The following is a 27,970-nucleotide window of genomic DNA, read 5'->3' on the forward strand; positions in this document are numbered from 1 at the left end:
TCTTGAGGAACCCGGTTACCATGTAGTTTAAACTCTATACATGGGCTCAGCAGAACTGAGGAACATATGTCATGTGTGGATGCTTAATACGAAGGTGTAAGCTGTTCATTCTGTCGTTGTCAGTTGCTGCCCCAGATATTGTTTGTCATCCCAAAACACCAAAACGATTATTTTATATTCTCATATCTAATTAGTCAGAAGTGCTGACAGTCGTGGCATATTTAGGATAAACCACATAAATATTGATGTTATGATTTCTATAGTAGAACTGTACACAGGGATTTTTATGGCCTACGTTTTTATGCTGTTAAACAGACTAAGTTGTAGATATAGTGAAGTTTTTTGTGACAAGACGCTTATGTTACACTTTTGTGAGTCTCCAGTGTCAGTGCTTTGTAAACAGTTAGGTTCGGAAATACGACAAACTGTGTTTGATTGTTGTTAAGTTAATCTTGTTAACTTTAGGAGAGAGAAAAAGAGGCAGGTTACAGGATTATTGTTTATTGCTGCTGTAACTGGATGATACGTTCTCTCCTGTTTTGCACAACATTGAATGTTGCTATAAACAGATAAAACCATTTAATATTCCTAAGTGATCATAGGTAAGTTGCTGTGGTGTTTGAGGAATAAACTATTTCAGTATGCGCTCGTATTGGAAAATGATCATCTTGTGTAAACATGGTGTAAATGTATTACTCCACCTTGTTGTTAATTCATTTTCCTAAACAACATGACTGTTCATTTTTTATATTATTGCACAGGATTATACAGTTGGATTTTCAGCCTTGGTTCTCTCTGTTTAATGTAGAAAGGATGAGCTCACTTTAGCTTATATGGGTGTGCTAGACTCAGCATCAGGTCAGCTAAATGAGTGTTAACCTGATTAAAGCCATTGATGGCTAATCGCTGTTGTATTCTCTCTCTCTCTCTCTCTCTCTCTCTCTCTCTCTCTCTCTCTCTCTCTCTCTCACACACACACTTTCTTTTCTCTCAAATTGAGTCTCTGTGGCTGTAGCTTTCTCTGTTAAAGTGCTTTATGGCTGCAGATGATTCAGCCTTGACTGCTCTTACAGGAACTATATCACTTTCACCTTCATGATAAAATAGCCAAATGTTGCCAGATTAGCCTAATCATATCATGCTCTTATTATATGTGGTTGTGTACGGTATGCTGTGTGTTTGTGTATATTGTATGCATAAGGTTGTGTATGTGTATTAGATTAAAATGTACCACATCATTAGAAGGTTACTTTTTTCCCTTTTATTTATTTATAACCGAGTCTCAGTGTTGCTAGGCTGTGTGTGGGAGAAAGACTGATGTAATTTATGAATAGTCAGAAGAACTGATTCTGCTGCTCCCCCTAATAAGTTCTGAGTGTTGGCTATTGAAGGTGTAGAGAGACAGGATTGTTCAGTATTGTGCTATTATGCGGTGCATGATTGTCATTCTTGTGTGCTTGCACAGGAATATTGATTTCACGCAGCTGAGGATGTGCTTTAGAAAATTGTCCGGCTCACATGCTGTCATTGTTTGTGCTTACAGGCAAACTGGATTGTGTTGAAAGGAATATGCTGGATAAAGTACATAGGCAAGGTTTGCTGGCATTGATTGGGGTGTAGTGGAGCGATTGGTCATCTTTATGAATCACATCCTGCAATCATAATGTTCATGTTATGCCAGAGTCAGCATTACAACACAACAGCATACATTTCTTAACTTTTAAAATATGAAATTTTAAAGATTAAACTACATTAAAAAATGTTTAATGCCATTTTTATTGATTGTGCTTGTATATACACTCCGTCCACTGTAATGAAAATTGCTGGACATTAAAAAAGTTATCCAGTCAGCAAATCATACAAACTTCATTCATATTCAGGCCAAGAGATTTAGTTAATGTTCACACAAAATATAGGAATGAAGAATAAGTGTGATCTCTGTGTCTTTTGGTATTGGGTGTTATTTCAGAAATTACCGATCTCCTGGGATTTCACACTAAGATATACAGAAATGGGTGTAAAATACAAACACTGAGTGAGTGACAGTTCTGTAAATGGAAGCACTATGTTGATAAGAGAAGTCAGATTGGTTTGACCTGCCAGAACTCCTACAGAAGCTCATATAATCTCTTTTGTTAACAATGCCTGCTTAAAAAACCTGACTGGCCACAAAGCCAATATACTTGGAAAAAAAACATATGTTTAAATCATATTCTTGTTCAAGTGATGTAAATCTAGTGCCGCTTTGAGAAACCCTAACCATAATTGTGCATTATTAAATTATACTTGATTCCTTTTTCTGTTCAAGCATACTGTCATTGAATGAGTGAGGATGTCTCCTAAAATATAAAATTTAGAATATTTTTTTAGATCTGCCCTTTATAGAACTGAAGCCTGAGGCTTTGGCAGTAATATAACTCAGTGAAATCAGGCTCATAAGTCAGAGCCTTAAGATCAGTTCTTAATATGCGGTCCAAGCCTTGATGATTATTGACAAACTGAACTATGGTGCTAAATACCTCATTTATAGTGAAGGACATAAGCTCTGATTCCACAAACGCATTCGAAAAACTTTCTAATTTAAAGCAAAGAATTATGCAAGGGATTCTGGAAGTGATTTTAGGGAAAGCCCTAAAGGTGGTGATCTAGATTTACAGTCTCTATGAAAAAGGAGTATTGGCTGTATTATGGGCTGAGATGCTGCTACAACATATCCTTTATCCTCCTGTAATGAATTCAGTCACCATAGCAGCAGCGTTCAGGTTGGATGGCTGCTGCTCAAGGCCTGCTGAAGATAATTGCTGAGCAGCAGTCAATGAACAGCAGTAAGCCAGGTCCATATGGATGCCAGTGTAACGTAATGAAATGCTTAGGTCAGACTGGAGTCACTGATTACACACACACATGCACAAGCACATTAACTGCTGGGAAAATGGAGACAATTTAAGGAAAATCCAAAAGAGGTACCGTGGGTTTGCATGCGTTACATGCACACTTATTTCGCCCATTGTGACTCCACAGTATCTCAGTGCCCCTGAGCTCTGACCTTCATCATACCTTTGTCAGTCTCCAGTCCTCCTCACATCCTGCATTTTTTTTTCCTATTTCTAGATTGTTGCTGTCTAAGAATTGTTGAATATTCAGTGGATTGAATACCTTTCCCCCCCGAAATATGGCAGCACCAATATTTGTACATGTATTTGTGCAATTTGTATTTAAAACATTTCAATATGAAATTTTATTTTTATTAGAACTTAATATATTTCATATATTTTTCTAAATATTTAGATATTAGCTAATATTGATTGGTTGTTGGCTAAAATTCAGCTGAATTAGGGGAAAAATTGTTTCATCAAATGAACATGAAAATTCTTTTCTTTCTCATAAAACATTGTATAGATACATTGCATAGATTCATACATCAGGTAGTTCTTGTCAAATATGCAGTGGGGTCCTAAATTCTGAGACTACATTGAAATTCTGTAATTTTCACTCACAATTTATAAGTGCATGGGTGACTAATTAGAAGTTTTCCCTGTTTTCTTTAATTATTTTATAAGTTTTATATAGGCTTTTATGATCTGATGTTCTAGTTTTCCCAATTCACATATACAGATATTACCCTGGAATATGAAGGAGGACCTTGTATGTTCTGTTTAGAAATAAAGTACAGAAGGCATCTTCAAAGTCTGATAAATAGACTGACCATCTGGCTTCATCTACTAAATAATATTTACCAAGGTGCACACCCTATTGTATCATACACAAAATGCAATCTGCTGTTGGTGGATATGATCTTTCTTTTTGTCTGGAGAGCTCAATTATGCAGAATGAATGTGTAATTTATTATATACACTGGACATGGCACATGTGAGCATATTGTAATGACCTTCTGTCCAATTCACACCACATGCGACTCGTTTTCATTGCGTGTTTATGCCCAAGAGAAGGTTATGTATGTTAATTAAATATGGGCATCAATGTGTTTATATGTATATAATGTGTGAATTCACTTTTACAAAACATTTTTGAGAGCAGTGAACATGTGAAATTTTCCTGGTTATTTTGGATCCTAATTATGGTGTAATAGAGTATTAGTAACATACATAACGTTGCCCTATAAGCACAATCATTACATTGTTGTAGTTCTGAGGGTATAGAAAATTGTAGATAGATATGAAAGGCATGTAAAAAAATGCAGGCTGTGTATGTGATGATGAGTAAGAAGACTAAACATTGCTTATCTGTTCATTCAGTGCAAACTGAGATTAGTTTATCTTCTATTTTGTATCTTCACAGAGATCATTACCCGCTCTTGTAGAATATTTTCATGTGTATCGTGTCACCGAAGGTTATGCATATGTGAAAATCGTGTCACCATTAACATATTTGTCAGCAAAAGCACTCATTAATGCATCGCTATTACTATTTTATCCCCTTTTTTTTAAAAGCTTTGAAAGGTTTAGCTGTGTTCCCCAGGGATCCTCTTAGTCTCTTCGATTATTAAAAATTCATTATAATTCCACAGAAATGAACACACTCTGGAGTAATGAGCCAGAGTCTGGTGAAGAACAGAGCACCACACAGTGATCTATATCAAGCAAAATAGCCTGTGCGGAGTGGAAACTGGGTGTGGATCAGGATTGAACTTAGCAGGATTAGTCTAGATTAAAAATTAAGTAAGACATCTTAAATGACATGGACAATCCGGATACAAATATGTGTAGCGTTGAAATGTGATAAGGATTTGAATGAATTGTTACCAGATTATCGAATTTGAAAGAGCTAATGACAACAGGTATATATGGGCATGTGTGTGTGCATGTGTATGGGAGAGATAAAGATTTTTATGATTTGTGTTTGATTTATGTGTATGTCTATGTGTGTGAGACTGAAAGAGAGAGAGAGAGAGAGAGAGAGAGAGAGTGTGCATGTGTCTGTATGAGCTGGCACCATAGATGATCCAGACAGCGTTGGTATGGTGATAATTGTTTGTGGGATTCAGTGAAGCTGAATGCAAACACAAAGCTTGGGAAGTGAGTGTGAAATTAAAGTGGAATTTACACCACCAACAACATACCATACACACACATCAGCCAGCAAACACAGTGTGCCTAATAGGATTTTCAGCTTAAGGAAGAGCATCAGTAGTAAAGTCAGGTCATCAGTCACCTTCACTATGGAACCTCATGTTTGATTCTCTCTCTCTCTCTCTCTCTCTCTCTCTCTCTCTCTCTCACTCACTCTTATAATGGCGTGTGCAATCAGCCTAATTCTAATTAAAGACTCTTATAATAGCCTGCATAATCAGCTGCAATTTAATTGAAGCTGTACAGTAAATGTCAGACCACTTCAGATCATATTTTTTAATCCAGTTTTTAATACCTAGTCAAATTATACACTGCATTCCAAGGATTTACTAGAGCTACATTAAATCATGAACAACACATTTTAATGGCTGGAGATAATAAATTGGATTAAATATTGCAGATTAAGGAGAAAACTGACGAGCGTGCAAAATGTGCAAGTCAGCAATGGCAATAATTATTAGTAGAAATATACATGGATAAAGGGTTTGTGTTAATGTAAAGTCTTAAATGTTGTTTGTGTTACAGAGAAAGTTCACTGCAGAGTACATAAATAGTATGTGAGAAATTTTACTCTGATAGGTATTACTTTATAAAATTGAGCATAAACTAAATGACTGAATTAGGGTATAAAAATATCCAGTGAAAAATATCACCGTTAGAACAAGATGTAAAGACAAGATTGTGGCGATGTGTATGATGATTATTCCTTTTTTGTTTTCTCATACCAGGGGTCCACTAGACACCTTTGTTTTTTATTGTTCGGTTATTGTTACCGTTAAGACAATTAGAAGAAAATCGTTTTTTTTTTTTGCTTTTGCCACATGCTTTCCCATAAGCAGAAGATCTCATAAAATTATAAAATAGTTACATGTTCATCTCTGCACCAATAAGGGGGTTTGAATAATATTCTTTTTTGCTTGTGTTTGAAATGCTTTTTGTCTTTCATTATATTTTAATGATTTATGAGGAAATACACAGATGCGCACACACACACACACACACAAACACATTCACATATATATACTTTTATTTATTTATTTTTTATAATTTTTTTTTATTTACTTATCTGAGGCTATACACAGTTTAAGCTCTGTAATTGATCCTGCTCCTGTTCAGGTATTGAGTTTCTTGCAGGTTTCTTGGGGAAGGGAACTGAGCACATACTAAATGATTCGGTAGGGAGCACATGTGCTGTCTCGTCCTAATGGATCTGTACAGTGTGAAGTATTGACGGGTTGAAGGATAGATGGATGTGTGGGAGAATGCTAAAAGTCCAGAGGAGCAAATTAAAGCTGAGCAAGGTTGTGAGGAGTCATTACCCACTAGAGGCAGAACTGATGATCTGGTAGCAGAGAGAGATCAGTGCACAGGACAGCTACATTAAAAGTCTGTGTTAAAATGTGAACTCCACTCATTGAATAAAAACTGTTCAAAAAGCTTTAGTCTTGTGGGATAACTCCTATGTTGTGCAATACCAGATATAATACCTAAAAATGATACACATCTGGAGACATTGCAAGAACAAGCATGAACACTGGCGATTTTCCTGTAGTCCATGTGTTTTGAGAATCCAGAAGTGTTAAAACATGTTAAAATTTGATAATGCTTGTTTTTCTATATCCAGTGAGTTATCCGTCCTTGAACACAGCCATCATGCACGCTTTATGTATCTGGTTCCGTATCATTGCTGCCAATCAGATGTTGCTGACAAAAAGACGTTTATCCGAATGCCACACTTTCTTTAAGCTCCGCCTTCATTAGGCATTTGATTGCCTTTAGAACTTAAAAATGATTTTTTTTCCTCTGATCTGATTTCTCCCAATCTACCCTTAAGCCAAACTTTCCGAATTAACATCTCCAGGCATGCATTCTTGATAGAGATCACTTCTGGCTGTGCAAGACTAAAGAAAAGCCTCAATTCAACTCAAGGTCACTGCTGAAAAAGTGCTTTCAGGCACAAAGCATCCACACATAGAGAATGTTTTCTAGTAGGAAATTGTCTCTTTTTAATGTTGTATAAAAAGCAGGCACTAGTGTTCATCTGGTTCTTTCCAAAATGATACAAGTTTCAGTCTTACATTGTTTAAAGTAGTTTGTCTTGACAGAATGTCTTTAACAGATATTTGTCCTTGATAAATTTCTGTCTGTTATTTTCAGAGAGTCTCCTTGAGGACTTTTTGCTGACTTACCCAGTGTTCATGTCGACCAACGACCTTTGCCAAGCACTTCTAGGATAATATCCTTTTCTTATCCTAATACGCTGACGATCTCTGTCACTGCAGGTATTTTAATATAAGCAGACTTGTTTAAATACTATTTGCATATCTAATTAGAGTGCATAGGGTTTCTGTGCGGGACACCGTATGCAAATGCAACGGAGCATAGGGTTTCTTCCTGGCTTTCCACAATTCCAGTCTGTAGTATTTTCCTGAAAGCACAGCGAGCAGGCTATTTAAACCGCACTCTTCTCAACGGTGGAGTAACGCTGCATGCCCTCAGGCTCTTCCATATTCTTACGTGTGTGTAAAGGCACGTAGTAGCTTTGTAATGCCATTTTGCTTTGATGCCTTAACTGCTCTGCTGCCCACCTATTGTTTGAAGCGAGGCAGGATGAAGGAAGAAGCTAAAGAGACTCTGCTGAGGAAGCGCAAAGTCCTGCACCTGCTGTCCCAGTGGATCGCACTCTGTCATGACACACTGCAGGAGGGCGAACACACCAAAGTCTTTATGAAGGTAGGAGCCATAAATGTGGTTAATCAGGCAGTGTGGAAATGTCACGCTTCCCGGAGGATCGGAATTGTTAATGCTAGATGATGTGCCGGAGATGCAGCATGTTTGGCTAATGAGGTGAGACGAAGTGAAAATGTAAATGTAGCTCGGGGTTTCAGTCTCATATTATATTGCCAAATGAGTGTTACAGTTCTAAACAAACAGCATGACACTTTCATCGATTAAATAGAGTGGGGTTTGTCTCATTATTCCAGATGCTGTACCGCTACGTTTTGGATGACCTTTATGAATACCCGACCCTGGAGAAAGAGGTGAAGGAGCTCCAGAAACTTCTCCGCATGCAACGCAGACAGTAGGTGCTCCCCATTCCACTGAGCTGTGTACAGCACAAACAATGGTTCCTATAAGCATGGATTCATTACTGGCATTTTAAAAACCAGTCTAAATCAGGATATATGTGTTTCCGAACATTAAGTACATAATTAACGGCAGAGCCGGGGCACTCGACATGTCACTCTTTGGTTTTCATGAGGATTTGAAACAAGTGAGCCTATTCATATAACAGAAAGATTAATCTCATTCATTCATCTCTGAATGAACCAGGCTAAAATGTGAAGATTTCCATGTCTGTATTCTCTCGAGGTCTGTAGTCTGGGAGACACATATGAGCAGAATTTCTCAAAATTCAAGAATTTAGTAACAGAAATGGCATAAGAAAACCAAAATTCATTTTTTTTTTAATGAATTTTTTTTTTTATCAGGCATGTGGGCAAGGCGAACTGCCCTCAATTAACCCCTTTGTGCATTTTTCCATGGCCTGCATGCTCTTGTTTTTTTTTTTTTTTTACACATTTGTTTAATAAGCACTGGTGCAAAGCAGCCGTCTGTTTATTCTTACCAAGCAAACAGTGCGTGTTTTAATAACCATATTAGTCGAAAAAAATGGTGGTCTGTATTATACATTTTTTTATTTATTTCCAACATGTATTAAAAGTGCTTCTGTAGTTATTGATGATGACGTAATATTTTCCTGGATTAATATCCAACACTCCTTTTGGCTGCACCCAGTTTCTCTCCACCCTTTTTCACCAACACGCCACCAAATCAGCTGATTGTCAGCCAATCGCTCTCAGAGCTAACAGGCAGCATTCAGCAGCTCCACGGAGGCTTTGTGCTTTATTTGTGAGACAGCCGTACTGCACCCATTTCCTCTGAGACTAGTCAGATATCAGAAGGTTAATTCTAAGAACCTTAAATAAATTTCACATGGCATTTCTGTGGCAGGAATAAAAATAGACGTTTCCATGTTTGGGTAAACTGCGTCAGTCATTTTCCAATAAACCAATTATATGAGGAAAATCGAGCACCTTGCCAGTTATGTATTAAGTATACTGTATATACCAATTAATGTATATCACAGAGTAGTTGATTCTGATTGGTCAGACAGTAATTCGGCTACAAGGTTTTTACCAGTGTACTTGTACCAATATATTATCGTTTCTATGCAAAGGCTTTTTTATTTTAGATGATGCATTAAACAGGTTAAAACAGATTTTTTTTTAAATGTGTGTAATTGCTTAATTATGACGCTTCCTAAGAGGGGGTGATTGTGACATTTATGAAAGGAGGCTCTAGTGCCAGAACTTATAACTGTGAGGAAAGAAAAAGAACAAGTGTTTATTGCTGCTATAATGCAATATGACAAGAACGTAGGTGTTTTATAGACAGGAGCTATAAACAGAACAAATGTAGGCAATATTGTTCATAAACAATGAAGCTTAGTGCTTAAAAAAATGACTGTGGGGATTGTTGTGGTGTGAAAGCAGTAAATGGAATAAAGCAACAAGTGCATTCGGATATTAAAATAATCCACTTCACTAAGACTGATTCATGTTCATATTGACTCCACCCCTATAACTGATTACTGTCCTGTAACAGCATCCTCTTTTGGACTTTATTCTAAACAGAGCCTCTTCAAACACTTACATACATACAAACATACATTTTTGATTTGACAAGATTTGATTCTTGTGTGTAAATTGCTGTCTGCACACTGAACTTCCAGTGATGATGATGATTACAGTGTTAATGATACCGTATAATAACATAAGGAGGCTCCGAAAAAAAAGCCTTGTGTGCTTTTTGTTTGATGATGAATGTCTTTTTTTCTAATAATCGAAAGATTTGGTATGTAACTGCATCTTTTTTTTATATTTTGTCTCTTCTTCCTCAGCACGGTGGATGATTATTCTCCCCAGCGAAAGGTGAGTGAACCTTCAAACTTCACTTACACATATTTAAACCTAAACTAGAATCTGTGTGTTTGTTCCTAAATTAAGGTGTTTATACTTTGAAAGGCTTTGAATGTGAAAACTTCAGTTGATTCCATGATTGGGAGTTTTTTTTATATCTGATAATTTTTTGGAAATGAAACGGTACTGGTTCCAAGAAAACATGCATTTACTGTAGCTGTACAAAAAGATGTGTCCACACGTCTCGGACAGATATACATTTTTCTACAAGGTTTCTTTGTTAAACGGCTGCATTATACTTTTTTTCTCTCTGTTCTGCACCTTTACTTTACTTGTGGGACTCACACAAAACCCCAATCATGGAATCACAATATAAATAGATTACAACTATCAAAGAAAACATCACATGTCTCATGCCATATTTAAGTTTCATTACCAAATAAATCTCTATCTAATTTGATTCTTGCAGCCCTGCAGCTCTCTGTCTCTGAGTCTTACTCTGAGCCGTGTCTCGATACACTGACATTTTTCATACAATCATTATCCCCAATGCTGCTTTTTCCCTCCTTTGTCAGAATAAAGCACTTTCCCACCAGCTGAGTCTGAAAGAGACCTGGCAGCCTACATGCATGGCCCAGAGGCAGAATAAGGAAGGTAGGCTTATAAAATATTCCCTCTTATTTTTGGCTCACTGTGTCTTTCTACAGTCCCAAAAGGGTCAGTTGATAGAGCATTGTATATAAGCAGTTGTGGATTTAAAATGGGTCAGAATTAAACACAAAAAACTGTAAAAGAATTGTGTGTGTGTGTGTTTGTTTGTTCTCAGTTATGTGTCACGTTTATGTGACCATGGACTCATATGTGAGTGTGAGGACCCACAGTGAGGTAACTGCACAGGCGCTGCTGGCAGCAGTGGCTGAGAGATTAGAGTGTGCAGAAGACGACATGGTGCTGGTGGCAGTCATCTATTCCAGAGGTACAAATCTACAATATCAAAACTGGACCAATAGCTAAATATGTCATTAGTTTTTTTTTCTCCATTATCTTAGCAGTGTTCAAAAATATGTAGGTAGTTATGATGAGAAATGTTACACCAGACTGCCCCCTGCTGGCGAAAATCTTTATTGTTTCCCCTCCATGTGTGTTCAGGGAAGGTGCTGCTCCAGCCGCAGCAGTGTGTGTACTCCGACTCCCTCGGTGCTGTGAGCAGACTGTGTGCGTGCAGAAGAGACCTGACAGAGATCCCTGTAAGAGAATATTGTTTTGTGTTCCACTGAAGTGCATCATGTAAATAACTCAGTTATTGCTCACTGACCGTGTGCTACATCTCCTATGACATCTGAGCAGAGCCTCGTCACAGATAATGGACAGATGCAACAGCCGACATTTAGGATGCTGAGTATGAACACATGGGATATAGCTGTGGCTCTGACCAATTGTGACTGGAGTCTCTTTAGAAATCTGAAGGAGGTATGATGAGTCTGGCAACTCTCTCTTTCTCTCACAAACACACACACACACACACACATACACACACACACACACACACACATTAGAAACGTTTTCACAGAACTGCTCAGAAGCAAATCTCATACTGTAAATATCCATGCTGAATTTTGATATCCTTTTTTTGCCAGCTGCCTTAAAGCGCTAGAACTAAAGCTGATTGATTCACAAGACTTTTTTAGTATAGTAATATTTTTGTTGTATATATATATTTTTTGCTATTAGGGGACAATAACATAATTTTATCGTAGAATCCAATGTTACAGATTCCGCACAGTACTTACGTGTTATTTTACTGATATTTCTTTTATTTTTAGAGGAGAGGGAGGCAGGGGGAAACCAAAAATGTGCAACCAAACAATAGCAATTACAATTAAATAAATAGACAAACAGGGACTTGTGTAAACAGGGTAATGCGGGCAGCAGACCTGCCAGATTCTTTTATTACCAACCAAATTTGTGTATTTTAAATACGCCTTCTTGCACTTTCGAGTTAATTTGTATGATTATTTATGTATTTTTTATATCAAGACTTTGCTCTTGGTATTTCAAATGATATATGTGTAGGTTTTGTGCATTTATACTGCTCACTACATTAATCTAAGAGTGAAATATTGAGTCTGTGACACATAATCAAGTGGTGGAGAATACTTGGCTTTGGTGTGTACTATCTCTCTCTCTCACACACACACACACACACACACACACACACACACACACACACACACACACACCTGTCTGAGCAGCACAATAAAAACTTCAGTTATTTCCCAAATCCTGAGTACTAATGTGCACTTCTGATATTATTTTAATAATAATAATAATAATAATAATAATAATAATAATGTATGTAATGCACTATACACCTGATAGACACAAAGATTTCCACATGCCCGAACTTTTTAACATTTTTTACAAATATTAAAACTATTTACTTGTATTTTTTAACAGTGTCTGCACATTTTTCACTATTATAGCCTTTTTATTTACTTGCTGTATATACAGTGGAACTTCGATACTTGAGACCTCGATATTTCGCGACTTTTCATTTGGAGCCAGACTAAGAGTAACTCAAGTAACTCTGAAGAGTGGCTGGAGAGGCTTGAGACTCGAGAGTTTGTACTAATTAAATGACATAAAAATGTTTGAAAAACTATTTCATTATTGTATTATTCGTTTCAAGTAGTAAATAAAACATTTATCACAAGTAATTCACAATATTTGTTGAGTTTACAGTACAGTACATGTACAATTCCGCTTGAAAAAGGAACCATCAAAAGGAGAGTCAAGACCTTAAGATTTTTTGTTGCTCGCGAGGGTTCATAGAATGTAAGTCCCAATTGCTACTATTTGCACTTTTGGCAGAAGCTAAACTGTATTTCGTTGCTGTGTACCTGTACTATGCAATACCTACCTACCATTCCTTCCTACCTACCTACCTAAAAACCTACTGACCGACCAGGTCATAATTTTACCAAAGTACTGAGACAATAAGCATTCCTCCCCTATCGAACTTTTTTACTACATTTTGTATCGCTATGGAAAATGAACAGGGGTATTTCATTCGGAGTTTGAATTTTGATCAGTAACAGCACACATTAGAGTTCTTCGTGGTGTATGATTAGCATTTTTTGGAAGGATTGTGCACTACTAACCTTTGTACAAGCTTTCAGATACAAGAAAGTGTTCAGGACAGAGGCTTTTGTTTCTCTTTTGCTGCATTAAGTAGTAAGTGAAAGGGAAAGAAAGATTCTAGACTATTTTACAGCTGTACTGTTTTATATTCTTGTGTAGCAGAATGCTTCATCTGGTTTTAATCATTTCTTATTCGACAACTGACACCTTGTGTGTTTTGACATTATTGCAGTAGTTTATATTCACTCATCTTTCCCCTTTGCCTGCACAGCAAGAACTGGTGAATTTTACACTGAGCCGTGATTCCTGTTCTGGCCACTCAGCGGCGCTGGAGCTGCTGCTTCAGCGCTGCAACGAAGTTCAGCAGTGGGTGATGACTGAAGTGCTGCTGTGTCCTACACTCTGCAAACGTGTGCAGCTCTTTAAGAAGTTCATCAAGATCGCAGCCCAGTGAGTAAACCTTTAATTCACAACTCTAAAAAACTCCATAAAAGCCTTCAGATCTTCATTCACACGTTGATGTGACTGAGAATTCCAAAATATATTTGACATACTGTAAATGTTCGCAGTCACCTAAACCACTTCCCCTCAGAGTTCAGTTATAAGTAACTAAGTAAGAATTTCTCAGTAAATTGAAACATACAGTTTTGTAGTATATAATAAATAATGTACAGCTTATTAATAGCATACAGTACAGTCGCAGCACAATAACGAGCATTAAAGATGCTGACGTGTTATGTTGTATAGTATAATATATTAATATATAATATAATAAATAGCAAATATAAGTCATTATTAATACTTTTTTGCCAATGTTTGACTCATTTTCTGAAATTAAATTTTTTTTAATCTTATTTCTCACCCCTAGCTGTAAAGCACAGAAGAACCTGAATTCGTTCTTTGCCATTATAATGGGTTTGAACACTCCAGCTGTCAGCCGGCTGACTCACACGTGGGAGGTAAGGGGACACATTACACGATCGACACCTACACACGCTCTTTCATAGTAAAAAAATAATAATTCTCTATTTTTCCTGTCATTTTTTAGAAAGTTCCTGGGAAATTCAAAAAGTTGTTCTCCGAGCTTGAGAGCTTGACCGTAAGTAACTGGCAGTGCAAAGTGTTCAGGGGTCTACATCATAATTCACTAAGTCACATAAATACAATGAGTAAACACATGCAGGTTTAGATATAGCTTGACAAGTAAAATACAGTGTGTATTTTCAGGACCCATCCTTTAACCACAAAGCCTACAGAGATGCCTTTAAGAAGATGAAGTCTCCCAAAATCCCTTTTCTACCTCTGCTACTGAAAGGTGCTTCTGTACTATTCATCTCACACAGTGTTAAACACTTTTATATCATAAAATATTGCTCTATGGTGCAAAATTCAAAGCCTTGAACAAAGCCTTTTTTGTTTTCCGGTTAGATATTACATTCATTCACGAGGGAAACAAGACCTTTCTTGATAATCTGGTCAACTTTGAGAAACTGGTACGTTAATGTCACCCTGTAATCAATCACTTATTCGCATAGACCTCAGCAGAACGCACTTTATACTTATGTGATACTAAACTGGTTCAACTCCACCTTCCAGCGCATGATGGCAGACATGGTGCGGGTCATAAGGCACTGTCAGACAGACCACATGGGTAAGCATTCGTGCTGATTGCTGCTGAATGGCTCCATTTGAATATTTTACCACTTTCAAGTTCATTTTAGCAAAATAATTTAGAAATCAGTGCGTTTCCGTCACTGAGCAGCAGCCACAATTACAGATTATGACGTTTGATGACATCAGTGGGTGATTTAATCACTGATATATTTAGCTCTGATAAAAAATAATAATAGTAATGTAAGGTGGCACAGCTACAGAGGCTCAAATGTTATCTTTAGGATTTTGTTTAGTTCTCACATGTTCTCGCTGTTTCTACATGAGTTTTTCCTTCAGGCACTGGAGCGCTTATAACACAGTTATAGAAGTGATTTGTTTAGAATCGCACTGGTGCCACCCAGATTAGGATGGATTCCTCTCCGGTTCCTCTCACAGTTTCATTCTCATGTAGTCTCGGGGAGGTTTTTTTTTGCCATCAACACCTCTGTGTTGTCTAATGATTATGGATAAACTTTTAGGGATACATTTATTCATTTATAACGTATCCTCTGAATCTATATATTTCTAAAAAAAAAAAAAAAAAAACAAGTCTGAATAGAATTATTTTCGTAACATGGATAGCTTTAAGAATACGTACTGTGCTTAGTTTCATATGAATAAACTCACATAATATACTACAAAAACCTCAAACAGTGACTGGGCTTCAGCTGAGCGGCATTCTTTTAAAATGGTAGCTTATGAGTAGTATGTGTGTACAACTAATTAACATAAGCAGAAATAAGATTCGGAGTAGGTATGAGAGCCGACTGACTTGTTACCACTTACAGTAAAACGTGTTTTTTTTTTTTTTTTTTTTAAGGAAACATGTTGACCCAGAAGGAGAGTGCCGAAGTTAAAGCCTACACCAACTATTTACACATCATTGACAATCAGCAGACTCTGTTTGAGCTTTCACACAGACTGGAGACAAAAGTCTAGGACGTGTGTGTGTGTGTGTGTGTGTGTGTGTGTGTGTGTGTGTGTGTGTGTGTGCGCGCGCATTACTTAATGTGTTTTATTGACTTAGAAAAGAGGTGGTGCCATAATCCCTCTTTGGTGCCAAGACACTGAGAAGGAGGCACAAATAGCACGGAGAGCCACAAGGGGGAGAGACTGAGCCTCACAGACTGCACACTTCAGAGGAAGAGAGAATCACAAGAAGCCAAGGACCTTTTAGTTTTTTACAAATGCATAAATGTGTAAAGGCACTGAAGAACCTGGGATGGCTATTAACCTAGCCAAGGCAATCAGAAGGATATTACAAATCAACTGATATATCGGAGTACACTGATCTCTTATTGACAAGCCTAAAACAGTCATGTCATATGCATGAAAATGTTAATAGATAAGACAATCAGAAACAGAAAAATAAAACAGAATTCAGCAGTGTTTGCTGTAGCTAGATTATTTTCAGGACTTAGCAGCAGTAGCAATATAATTAACCAGTACAAATGAAATTACTTACTCGTATCTAACGAGATTCACTACAAATTTTGGAGTAAAGGTTTCAGTCATCGTGCACTTTAAAAGTACACTATAAGAACAGAGGCTTGATGTAATCGAGATGTGCATTTACATCTTTGGGGAAAACAGCAACACCGATTAATTCAGTAATAGTATAACAAGGAGGCCGTAGATCTTGAAATGCAGTGTGTGGTTTGGTTCAAACCTTACTGGTCTATATGATTTGGCAGTGCCACTGACTGACCAGTATCAAAAGTGCATGTTTAACACGTGTAAACATTGTAAATACATTAAATTAATTTTGTTTCTCTTTTTTTCTTTTCTTTTTTTTTTATTGACAGCAAGGCAACATGTTTGTTTTCAGGCCTTCATGAAGCACCATTTGTATGATGATTTGCTTTTTTAGTCAATTTATAAAAAAAAAAAAAGAAAGAAAGAAAGAAAACATAAAACTTAGGACTGTTACATCACTGCCTGTGAATGTTTTTATTTTCCCAGTCTTGGTTGATGGTTTCAGGCTTTAAATGTACTTTTTTAAGCACACACGCTTACTGTCTGAGTGGAGTACAGAAGTCTATTATAGCTCTCATTTGAAATGAAACACTTATAATGGGTATTGAAACCTCAAGGAAAAAAATCCTATGTGAGTGACGCATCAGGGCTTGTAGGAGGCCACAGGAGGGGAAAAAAAGCACATTCCATACGCATTGTAACAGTCAGCTTGCTTACTGTTTGTCTCAGCTGGAGCAGGAGCCTAAATGGCCGAGCAGATGCTGTGACAGAGCCCCCCCCACCCCCACTGTGCCATTACTGCCTGCTGTGAGCATGCTGCAGCTCTCTGAGAGAAGAGGCACTGCGGTACGGCCTACTCAAACCTATCATTTCCTTCCTGCTCTGCTGATCTATCATTTTCCTGTCCTTTCAACAAAGCTTTGACACACTCTGCGACTGTGGGAAGATTGCACAATCCATCCACATCTCTCACACACAAGCTAATGAACCCACTATATTATATTATATTAGCCGTAGAAGTTGTACTCATTTAGTCAAATGTCATCATTGGAATCATTGTATTTCTCCTAAAATATTGGGAATCAAAGAATAAAATCAAAGCTGTATTTTCTTTATTATTAAATGGCACAGTCAACCCCCGGTGATACGCGGCTTGGAACTCGCGGCTCGGAAAATTTGCGGGTTCTCATTTGTAACCTAACTGACAGCAAGTTACAGATTATGTTAGGAATAACATTTTAAACTGCTTTAACAAATTTCATAAAAAATATTTTAAACACATTATTGTATTAAAGTGACAATGTCTAGATGAATTTACGAAGGTACATAGGTAAATTAGGGGAGAGGGGGGGTGGTCTTAGAACGTAACCCCCGTGAGTTCCGGGGGACCACTGTATAACATCAGAACATTAGAAAAAAATTACGATTAATTCAGCTTCAATTAAAAATACAGATCTTAGATATGTTCTCAAATTAAGAAGTAACTCTTAGTAACTCTTACAATGTATATATAGTGCCATGGACTGTTAACTCACACAGAAAGCAACAGGGCCGCTCCTGCTAACACCCACTTGGCAGGCGGGTGGCGTGTTTTGAGGTGAAAGCTCCAGATAAAGGTGGGACCACGGAGCTTGGTCCGGTACACTGGGCATTCATAAGTGTTGTTGAGCTCCAGCTTGTCAGCAGGTAGTGCACGGATATACAGCACTGGCATGGCCGGAGTCAGGTCCTTTAACACAGCCTCTGACAGCACCCCTGCTGACGTATCCCATCGAGCACCTGGGGGAGACACCGAGAAAATCAGAGCTGTCCTCAAAACAGCACATCATCTTCCATAGAACCTTATCAGGGTTTATCTGATGCTTGACCTTCTCACTTACCCTCCATGTAGAGCCCGTGAACGTAAGCACCTTCTCGAGGTGGGTGGCCGTAATCATCCTTTGTCTTTTTCGTCACATCTACAGACAAAGCCATTTTGTCAAGTGGCCACTTGTTCTTACGAGCTATACTCTGCATGACCGCTGGAACACAAAAGATCACCTTCTTAAATTGTCCATGTCAGCAAATTTTCTTTTTGCTCTTTATGATGACATAATGCCCACTAATAAGAGGAATTCATAACAATTTGGGGTTTTGGGAGGAGTTTTGTGTCACTGCCCAGGAGACAACCTGTGAACCTTTACATTTACAACATAATCTACTAATGGAGAAACGTAACTACTGACAACATTTCTGTTAATGACAAAATGTTAAAAAAAAATCTAATTTCATTTGAACATGTGCTTAGCTACCTCATGAGCATCAAATATTCCCACAAGATTACTAATATTTGACTTTGTGAGTAGGCCATCATGGCCACCAAACTGCTTTTTTTTTAGCTAGTCATAGCATTAATTAGCTGAATTAATAAGTATGTTAATGGAAAGTCTTGTTTACCAGTCAGAAAAGCCTGGGGGCTGAACAGTCCTGGGAGCCAGACCACGGCCGGAAGCACAAAGTCTTGAGTCCAGGTGTCCAGCTCTCGACACTGACTGAGCACATCGCTGAACCTAGAGTAGAGCAATGTTTTAAAACACACCATCCTGAAAGTAAAACATCTCCTCTTTCCATTATACTATATACATTTAACAGGCTGTAAAGCAGGTTGATGAATTCTGTACCACTGGGCCAGTGTGTTGGTAGAGGGGTAGGTCAGTCGAATCCAGCTTTCAGGAACTCGGTTGTAGTAAAGAGCCGTCTGCAAAATCTCCATATCAGGAGAGATGCTTAACTCACCCTGAAGAATACGAGTATGCAGGATATACATTATAATTTTTAAATGACAAATCGACAACGTTTTAGCCTTTTAACAGAATGCTTGTTAACACTTTAAGGGTCCTTCATGCAATCCTTCTTATGGAAAACCAGAAAGTCTGAAAGTTATTAAGATACCTTGAGGGCCAGGGCCAGCTGTGTAAGAGAGCTGTGGATCTCAGATATCAGCAGGTTCATGCGCTCACACTCCTGCAAACAGAGCAGAACCAATGGACTGCGCTCTGCTGTTTTAGCGAGCAGCTCTGACATGCTGTATTTCTCAGGCAGTTTCTCCAGAATGTCATCGAGCACACGTTTCACCTGAAGTCAGAACAATTTAAAATCAAAATGTGATTAAAATTTGTTTTTATTCAGTCCTGAATGAATGCATGAAGAACATACATCATGTACCTTCTCCTCCATGCTCTGTGCTGCTTCTTCTCCCACTGAGTCTCGGCACTGTAGTTCTAACAGAGTGTTAAAGAGAGCGTTAGATGTAACGGTCATAAACTCGATCTCTGCGTTGGGATGCAAGCCATAGAGGCTTGGATTTTCCTCGGGCAACCTCTCGTCCACGTAACTGTGATAGCCAGTGTAGTCCAGATCAGGAGGAACTAAGAAGCCAGGGCAGAGGAGCAGCTCTCCTTCAAACTGAAAAGTGGAAAATAAACACATAACCAGCATCATATCCCTGTATTTTTTATTCCTTTACGCATTTATTATGGGCAGTAAAAGATCAATATGCATCATTAATTAATGTCCTAAACAAACATGCACAATCTCTAATGCCAACATTAGGCTCAAATCCAATCTCTTTGTTTCACATTTGTTTGTTTGTTTGTTCATTTTCCTTAAGTAAACTTACTGAAAATTACTACCAAAAATTCTTGTTCAGATGAGAACAACAGTAATATGAGCTTGTGTAGTGAGATTTGATCAATACTATGAAGGTTAAGTACCATTAATTCAATCACATTTATGAGACATTAGAGTAGGAGGTTTTCTAAGGTTATACAATAGGACACCACTAGGTGCCACTAAGCAACCAATATTTTAAACCTTTTTTACTAAAAAATAAAATAAATAAAAACATCCACATGTAGATATTACAAATATACGAAATGAAGGAAAATTATTCAATTAAATCAAACCAAAGTTAAAAAAGTAAACATAAATAAAATTAAAACTGAACATTGAACCCCAGCACTGCAGACTGATCTTATATATCTTGAGTATATTGCATTCCGTTCGATTTTTGCATTTATTTCCAGACATTATAGTTTTATTGCCTTGTCAATTAACTTTACTTAGCTCACAGATTTTTCAATAGCACTGATCACTATCAAAGTTTCAAGGTGTTTACATTTTCCTTGTTGTAAACTAGAATTTGTTAACTAGCACTCAAGAAATGATTTATTAAAGACATCAGTGCTTTATTCAATAACTGACTGTGATTTACTAAAAGACTTATTGATGGATTATATTGAAGTACCTAGGATTAGTACTTAGGCTTCTATTAGGATGACTGGTTCTGATTGGATAGCAGGGCCACAGACTGGGAGCTTTGTGATTGTACTAAACAACACAAGGAACTTTGAAGTTGCACAAGAAGAACAAGTTTCTATTTAGACACAATAATTTTGAAAAGTCTTTTATTACCAGCTACAATAATCACCCTGCCAAAATGATTATTGCAGCTTTGGTAAAGCATCATATTTCAGTTGTAGTGTAATGACGCACGCTGCTGTGGCTTATTGTAAGTAGTATAATCATACTTTATTACATAGATGTCTTTGTGAGCAGAATGTTATATATTTCCTTAGTTATTTTATCTGATTAAATGTCATCTTGGCTGGAATATTAAGAACTTATCCTGGATAATGCTAGTTTCTCCTCAGAAGCTGACATACTACATGCACAAAAGGGTTATATGGGATAAAATGTTTGCAGTTAAATAGCTTATTCACACACTGATAACTGAGGGATGACATTCTTATTAAAACCCTTATCACAAAATATATATTATATATAATTATTGGCACCCTTACATTTGATACTTTGTGTTCCCCCTCCACCTCCTGAAACCAATCCCATATGCACACCTGAACTTTTCCCAATCCTCTCCTATGGCCTCTCATTTCTTGCTCATACCACAGGATAGACCTTTTTGTTTTTTACACCTTAAGTTTTAAATTTCTTAATAATATTTGACCATGTAACTCTTGTTTTTAATCAGTTCTGATTGATAAAGCTAGTTTTGTTTTATTTAATTTCTGTGGTCTGTATTCTTTACCATGTTTATGAATGAATAATTTGGAAATGGGAATTTGACATTTGTGTCACCTCATTTTTATACCCAAGTAAAACAGAAAGTCATGGATTGACATTAAACTGGAAACCGAACTTTTGTTGCATTTCGTGCAACCCAAAGGTATACAAATAATGAATGTTTTTGTGAGCTGAGTATATGTATTTATTAAATGATTTATTAAAGATTTATTGATAAATGTAATAGCTTTCCCCCTTCCTACATAACTGAAAGCAATAACCAGGAAAATTGCCTGCTATAGATACAGGAAAGCTAATAATATTTTAGAATCATTATATTGTTAACAATACTCAACAACAAGAGAAACTACACCAAATTAAAAAAAAAAAATAAGACGTGAATTAAGATATGAATTAAGACGTTATAATGTTGAAGCAAAAACATTCCCAGAAGCGAAATGTTTCTGCCAAATTATTGGGGGGTATACTATGTATAGTTATATATAGTATATACTGTTATACATTGCATACATATCATAACATTTTGCTGAGAGAATTATTATAATTTCTAATACTAATTATCATAATTAATTTTACCATCTCAGGATTGAGGAATTCCTGTATATATGTGCGGCAGAGTCTCCTATCCCAGCCATCAGTGATGTGTCCTCCATACATGATCTCTCCTATCAGATAAGACAGGTCCTCCCATGGCACCTCAGCCAGACAAACAAAAACAATTAGAATTGTGCAAAACAATGGGCCATAATCTTCTACACATTTATTTTGTCATTACAACCTGGGCATTTCATAAAATATATTTGATATATAAATATGTGATATATGAGACAAGTTAGCTGTTTACGTTGTTTGTAAATTATACAGACTATTATTTTTATTGTATCAGGTGTAGTCCTCAGACTTTCATAGTGTGTTATGATCTGACAGCTAGTCATGTCAGATCATACTGGAATGGTGTGACAAAAAAAAAAACAACCCACAGAGATGTGGGCGTCTGAAGGAGAGAAAAGAGTGTGAGTGGAAGCCTCCGAGCTGATGACAGAAGCTGGAAGTTCACAGTCATTTGTATCTGTATTGTTTTGCAAATTGCTTCCTTCATCAGGCCTAATTGCAGTGATCACTTATGGAGTGGTGCGAGATGTCACGCGCAGTGTGTGTAATTACATTTAGTGTGACGCTTCATTGGCCGCCTAATGAATCCCCTGTATACGCATGTACAGGTTAGTGTTTGGTTAACATAATGAAGGACATTCGTTTTTTGTTTTTTTTGGGGTTTTTTGATAGGAGAGGGAATTGTGCTGGCAGGATAATTGTTTTCAACCAGCATGATGCAGAGAAGAGAAAAACATATTCTGAAATCTCACTGAAACAGTCTTCTGGTCCTCGATCTCACAAAGGAATAAAACGAGCCATGTTTTTTTTCATATGATACCACAAAAATGACCAAACACATTTCAGCACATAATTTAAGCAAAAAACGTTCTTCTCAGGGATAGGGGAATACATTGTACTTACTTTTAAATGAACCTCCAGGTAGTTATACAGCACATTCATGGAGATGGTGAGGTCTCCTGTGTTAAATGGGTAGCAGCGATTCCAGCCTTGAGAGCCAAACTTCCTCCTCTCGCTGACACAAGCATGGAAATAGCAGAGAGAGAACAGGAGGGCTTTAAACTCCTGCTCGTGAGAGCACATCTCCATTGTTTCCTATCAAGAGACAGGCAGAAATGAACAAGGAGTTATAATGAAATGAAGTGGTATTGATAAACATTTGCATACACTTCTCCAGTGTTTAATGTATTGTAATTAATAAAATTGCCAAAACAAAAAAGTAAATCTGAATGTGGGTATATATTGTCTACATGCGCATGCAGAATTTTTCATATGTGTGGCATCCGGGGGAAATTCAATTGCTCAAATTATGCATAATTATGTTTCTCTTGTGCATGTACTCCAAAGAAAAACACTTGCATTTTATAGCATATAATTTATGTGAAACAATATGAAAAAATAAATAATACATTTCCAGTAGAAAAAGACTCACGGCATTTAAGCAAAAGCATTGCTGTGCCTTCACTCCCTAATCTCTGTTAATGCTAATATTAGTTATATTCTATTCTGTTGACTAATTGGTTGGTTATAAATATATTTTTATTATGCTGTTTATGTATTCTTGACTGCTCTCATTTATACATAGTGTATTATCGTTTTTGTGTTTTGAGAAAGTCACAATGCATGAGCATCATGGACATTTCCAACAGACTGCATCTGATTACTTCCTGATTAGGCTTCTACATATCACTCTGCCATGTAAGTATCTAAAACCTTGTTCAAACTGTGATGAAATCTGACAATGGTTTAGACACCATTAGGCAGACTTAAGCCTAGTAGTTGTTATCTATAAGCAGGCAGGCTGCCAAGACAAGGACAAAATAACCTTATAAAATATAAAATAAATATATTTATGTTTTCTCAAAACAAAGATGAGCAATAGGTTTTAATTCTGGCTTTTTCCAGAATTCAGCCCCAGTGAAATCTGACCAGTTTTCCCACACCACCACGCATATAGCAGTCTTGGATTAGGTTTTGAGCCATGTCTGGTGCTTTCTGACCTGGCTGAAGTTGTGCAGTGCAGCATGTAGGCTGGCGTTCATGCCTGTAGGTGGCTCATTGGTCAGTTTGAGCGCATTTTCGAGGATGCCCCTGGGAATGATGTGCTCCTCAGGGCTGGGAGCAGGTTGTCCACTCATGAAAACTCTGTACTGTGGGTGAGCTTTTCTTCCGATATTTTCCAAAAGACCTTCCAGATGAACCAGCCAGCGCTCCACTAAATGCACATTCTGTTACAAAAAATGAATCCCTTCATTTTCTTTAAAAATGTCTCTATGCTAAGGAATCACATTTACAATTATTTAATTTAAAACAAATTGCATTATCAAGTCCGATGGACCATAAATACCAAATGTATCGAGTATAAGAGTTGCAGAAGAGCGGTATAGTACCTGCAGAATGACCCAGTGGCCTTTTGTAGCTGCCAGTTCTAGAGCCTTCTCAGCTACACTCTCCTGACCTTGTCCCAGTGAGATGTTGTGAAGGTTCCCCTGGTCTATGGAGAAGCCCAGCTTCAGCCCTACACACACACACACACACACACACACACACACACACACACACACACACACACACACACACACACACACACATTGTCACACATGCCAACCTTCAAAATCAGTGTATTCCTGACAAAAGTATCGAAATGACTTCTGGCTAATTCTTTTCATTTCTGGGTGAAAAAAATATGCAAATATTCAAAAATGTATCTGGACATACTGTATAAACTAAATGCCAATATTGTAAACCATTTCCTCAAAGATATTTCTTTAAATTGTATGAGAAGCTTTACCTTCAAAGTGGTTTAAGGTAAAATCTGTTACTGTCTATGTTTGTGGGAACAACACATTTATTAAAGCACATACCAAGTGTTTCCACATCTTTTAGTGGGTTGACTCCAGGAGACAGGATAAAAAAAACTGGTGTTGATGAACTGCTCTCTTCATAAGACTTCTCAAACTCCATTCTGGTTGTTTCCACATATCTGCAGCCCAGACTCTCCTCCACAAAGTTTCTACCATTAAATAGCCACAGAAAAAAAGGTATATTTGTATTAGGTATCAGTTGTCCAATGTAAATCAGTTGGCTATATATGTAGAGTAAAAAGTCATTCATTGCAAAAGTGTAAGTCATTTACAAATAATATTTACTTTCTAAAGGGTATTGTCTGAGGTTTGTATATCGTATAGTGACACTGTCTAAAAATTCCCACCTGAGAGCATAGCTCATCCTGTCAGGCCGCATGGCTCTGAGGATAGTGAGTCTCTGCAGAGTATTTTTCTTCTTCCAGTCCAGAGGTAGGCGTTCTCTCTCTGGACACTCAGACTCAACCAGCTTCCTCCAGCGCTTAGGTGAGCCTTCGACATCCCGGTCCAGACCACGAAATGCTTCCAGCGCTGACAGAGTCTGAGGTGGGGATTGAGACGATGTTAGTTTCATATACTGTAAGGCACCTTCATGAATCTCAAGGCCAATTTTACTTAATTATAAGCTCTTGATAATACTTTTGTTTTTTTTCCATATCAAAAGATTTGATATTTCAACATGTGAGTGACCCTGCATTATCCAGAACGGACAACATACAGTAATAAGTATTTTTAAATACTCCGATAGTGTTTACCCTGATAGCTCCCCACGCCTGAGCAGACAGAAAGCTGACAGGACTTCCACTGCTGAACTCTACTGGAAAATGCAGAAGAAGATCCAGCTCTTCTGATTCAATGGACCCTTTCATCAGGAGAATCTAATGAAAACAGATAATTATGATTACAATACAGTGACTTGGGATGATACTTGTATCTTTGTTTGGTAAAGAACCATTGCCCCATTTGTTGTACATAGATAAATAAATTAGTTGAATTGGAATGCTGATATGAATTCAAGGTCGTTGTCAGAATAATAGTGTGAGATGATTTCACTGCACAAAATCACATAGGCCCTTTGGGATTTTATTATTATTATTTAATTATTATTTTTGATCTTAGAAGAACATCAAGCTCACTTTTCGAACCAAAGACCCAAAGTTATATTTCTACTGCTTTTTTATGTAATAATGATCGGCTTTAAAATATTAACTTATCTTGATTTTGTAGATCCTAAAGAATAAACCAGGCCCAGGTTTTATAAGTTTAAAGTTGTTTGTGGGGATGACAGTACATGTACAAAGACAACAGCAGGAAAAACAGGTGCTGTTCTTACAGGGATTTGCATCCTGCTCCATCCCTTCTGTCAAGGCTTTGTCAGTGCTGACAGCCTGAGGGAGAAGCAAGATTTGACTCTGAGAGTTAATCAATAGAAACAGGGTGCGATCCTGTGACAGAGCCTAATTGAAGTTAATGTAGGGAAAGAAAAGTGCAATGATTGATGTAGACGGCAGTGCACTGGATAAGTAAGGGTGACAAAGAGGTAGGGGTTGGTAAATGTGCCAGTATGGCGCGCCCCATCACCTGGAAGGCAGTGTGGGTCAGAAAGGTGAGTCTGTCCTTCTGGAAGAGGCCTTGGCTGGTGTACATGAAGACAGAGTAAGTGACAGCCTCAGTGAGGGAGTGGACACACACCACCACATCTTCATCTCTTGGAGTTTGTTCTATCGCTTTGTAGAATACTGTATTAAATGCCTACAAATATAAATGAGAGAAATTGCAATATATTAAGTCTTTGATTTTGTGTAAATTCTGTTGTCTTTCTGATAAAACAGATACTGATACAAATGGGATGAATATACTGAAGTTTTACCTTAAACGAATACTGGTACATGGGATTAAGGTTGTGTAACTCTTTAATGATAAAATAAAGAAGAGTAGCTCTCTGTGCTACAGGACGGTAGAGCTCACGGGTCTCATTGATTTTCATCTCATTCTCTCTCGCCTCTATGACCTGCATGAAACACGGAAATTCCTATTACATACCCACTTATGCAGTCATGTTGAGATCCACTTTGTGCCAAGCATAAAAAAATAACATTTAATACAGTTAATAACTCTATGCATATAAATTTATTACTACAAAAAAACAAAAACAAAAAAAATCACATGTACATAAGTATTCAAAGCCTTTGCCATGATACTCAAAATTGAGCTTAGGTGCATCCTGTATCGAGGCATAGATCTAGGAAAGGGTACAGAAAAATTTCTGCAGCATTGAAGGTCCCAATGAGCACAGTGGCCTCCATCACCCATAAATGGAAGAAGTTTGAAAACACAGAGTCTCTTCCTAGAGCGGGCCGCCCGGCCAAACTGAGCAATCAGAGAACCTCATGGTCACTCTGAAAGAACTCCAGCTTTTCTCTGTGGAGAGAGGAGAACCTTCCAGAAGAACAACCATCACTGCACTCCACCAATCAGGCCTGTATGGTAGCGTGGCCAGGAAAAAGCCACTGCTCAATAAATAGCACATGACAGCCCGCCTGGACTTTGCCAAAAGGCACCTGAAGGACTCTCAGACCATGAGAAACAAAGATTGAACACTTTGGCCTGAATGCCAATAGTCATGTTTGGAGAAAACCAGACAGAGAAAACCAGTTGGAGAAAACCATCCCTACAGTGAAGCATGGTGGTGGCAGCATCATGCTGTGGGGATGTTTTTCAGCGGCAGGAAGTGGGAGACTAGTCAGGATTGAGGGAAAGATAAATGCAGCAGTGTCGACATCCTTGATGAAAAGCTGCTCCAGAGCATTCTGGACCTCAGACTGGGGTGACGGTTCATCTTCCAACAGGAAATGACCCTAAGCACACAGCCAAGAAAACAAAGGAGTGGCTACGGGACAACTCTGTGAATGTTCCTCAGTGGCCCAGACTTGAAACCGAGTGAACATCTCTGGAGAGATCTGAAAATGGCTGTGCACCGAAATAGCACTGCCCAAAAATAGGTGTGCAATACTCAAAAAGTCCTGAGGCTGTAATTGATGCCAAAGGTGCTGCAACAAAGTATCTGAAT

The 27,970-nt window shown here is 37.7% G+C and overlaps 2 protein-coding genes across 3 annotated transcripts in view; one reads left to right on the forward strand and one right to left on the reverse strand.

The window, feature by feature from the left end:
• The window catches only part of LOC124384409 (rap guanine nucleotide exchange factor 5-like), a 37,083-nt gene extending 20,829 nt beyond the window's left edge, over positions 1-16,254 (forward strand). Inside the window, exons 3-17 of one of the 2 annotated variants that reach the window (XM_046847205.1) lie at positions 7,248-7,326; positions 7,679-7,823; positions 8,075-8,172; positions 10,054-10,084; positions 10,648-10,726; positions 10,899-11,048; positions 11,222-11,319; positions 11,420-11,542; positions 13,485-13,663; positions 14,082-14,172; positions 14,262-14,312; positions 14,441-14,528; positions 14,642-14,706; positions 14,810-14,864; positions 15,687-16,254. In XM_046847205.1, the coding sequence (XP_046703161.1) occupies positions 7,289-7,326; positions 7,679-7,823; positions 8,075-8,172; positions 10,054-10,084; positions 10,648-10,726; positions 10,899-11,048; positions 11,222-11,319; positions 11,420-11,542; positions 13,485-13,663; positions 14,082-14,172; positions 14,262-14,312; positions 14,441-14,528; positions 14,642-14,706; positions 14,810-14,864; positions 15,687-15,805 (1,410 nt within the window). In that variant the 5' untranslated portion in view covers positions 7,248-7,288 and the 3' untranslated portion in view covers positions 15,806-16,254. Of the gene's footprint in view, positions 1-7,247; positions 7,327-7,678; positions 7,824-8,074; positions 8,173-10,053; positions 10,085-10,647; positions 10,727-10,898; positions 11,049-11,221; positions 11,320-11,419; positions 11,543-13,484; positions 13,664-14,081; positions 14,173-14,261; positions 14,313-14,440; positions 14,529-14,641; positions 14,707-14,809; positions 14,865-15,686 lie in introns of those variants that run through there. The other variant, XR_006925391.1, reaches the window with a different exon arrangement.
• Positions 16,255-16,788: 534 nt separating this feature from the next.
• Positions 16,789-27,970, reverse strand: part of LOC124384404 (dynein axonemal heavy chain 11) — a 47,413-nt gene continuing 36,231 nt past the window's right edge. The window contains 15 exon segments of the mRNA XM_046847201.1: positions 16,789-18,121; positions 18,223-18,363; positions 18,779-18,891; positions 19,003-19,118; positions 19,274-19,456; positions 19,547-19,786; positions 22,001-22,120; positions 22,940-23,131; positions 24,037-24,264; positions 24,427-24,554; positions 24,901-25,049; positions 25,248-25,441; positions 25,656-25,778; positions 26,482-26,652; positions 26,771-26,911. Of these exon segments, the coding sequence (XP_046703157.1) occupies positions 17,874-18,121; positions 18,223-18,363; positions 18,779-18,891; positions 19,003-19,118; positions 19,274-19,456; positions 19,547-19,786; positions 22,001-22,120; positions 22,940-23,131; positions 24,037-24,264; positions 24,427-24,554; positions 24,901-25,049; positions 25,248-25,441; positions 25,656-25,778; positions 26,482-26,652; positions 26,771-26,911 (2,487 nt within the window). The 3' untranslated portion in view covers positions 16,789-17,873.

The sequence above is a fragment of the Silurus meridionalis genome, chromosome 4, assembly GCF_014805685.1.
Source record: "Silurus meridionalis isolate SWU-2019-XX chromosome 4, ASM1480568v1, whole genome shotgun sequence".
NCBI lineage: Eukaryota > Metazoa > Chordata > Actinopteri > Siluriformes > Siluridae > Silurus > Silurus meridionalis.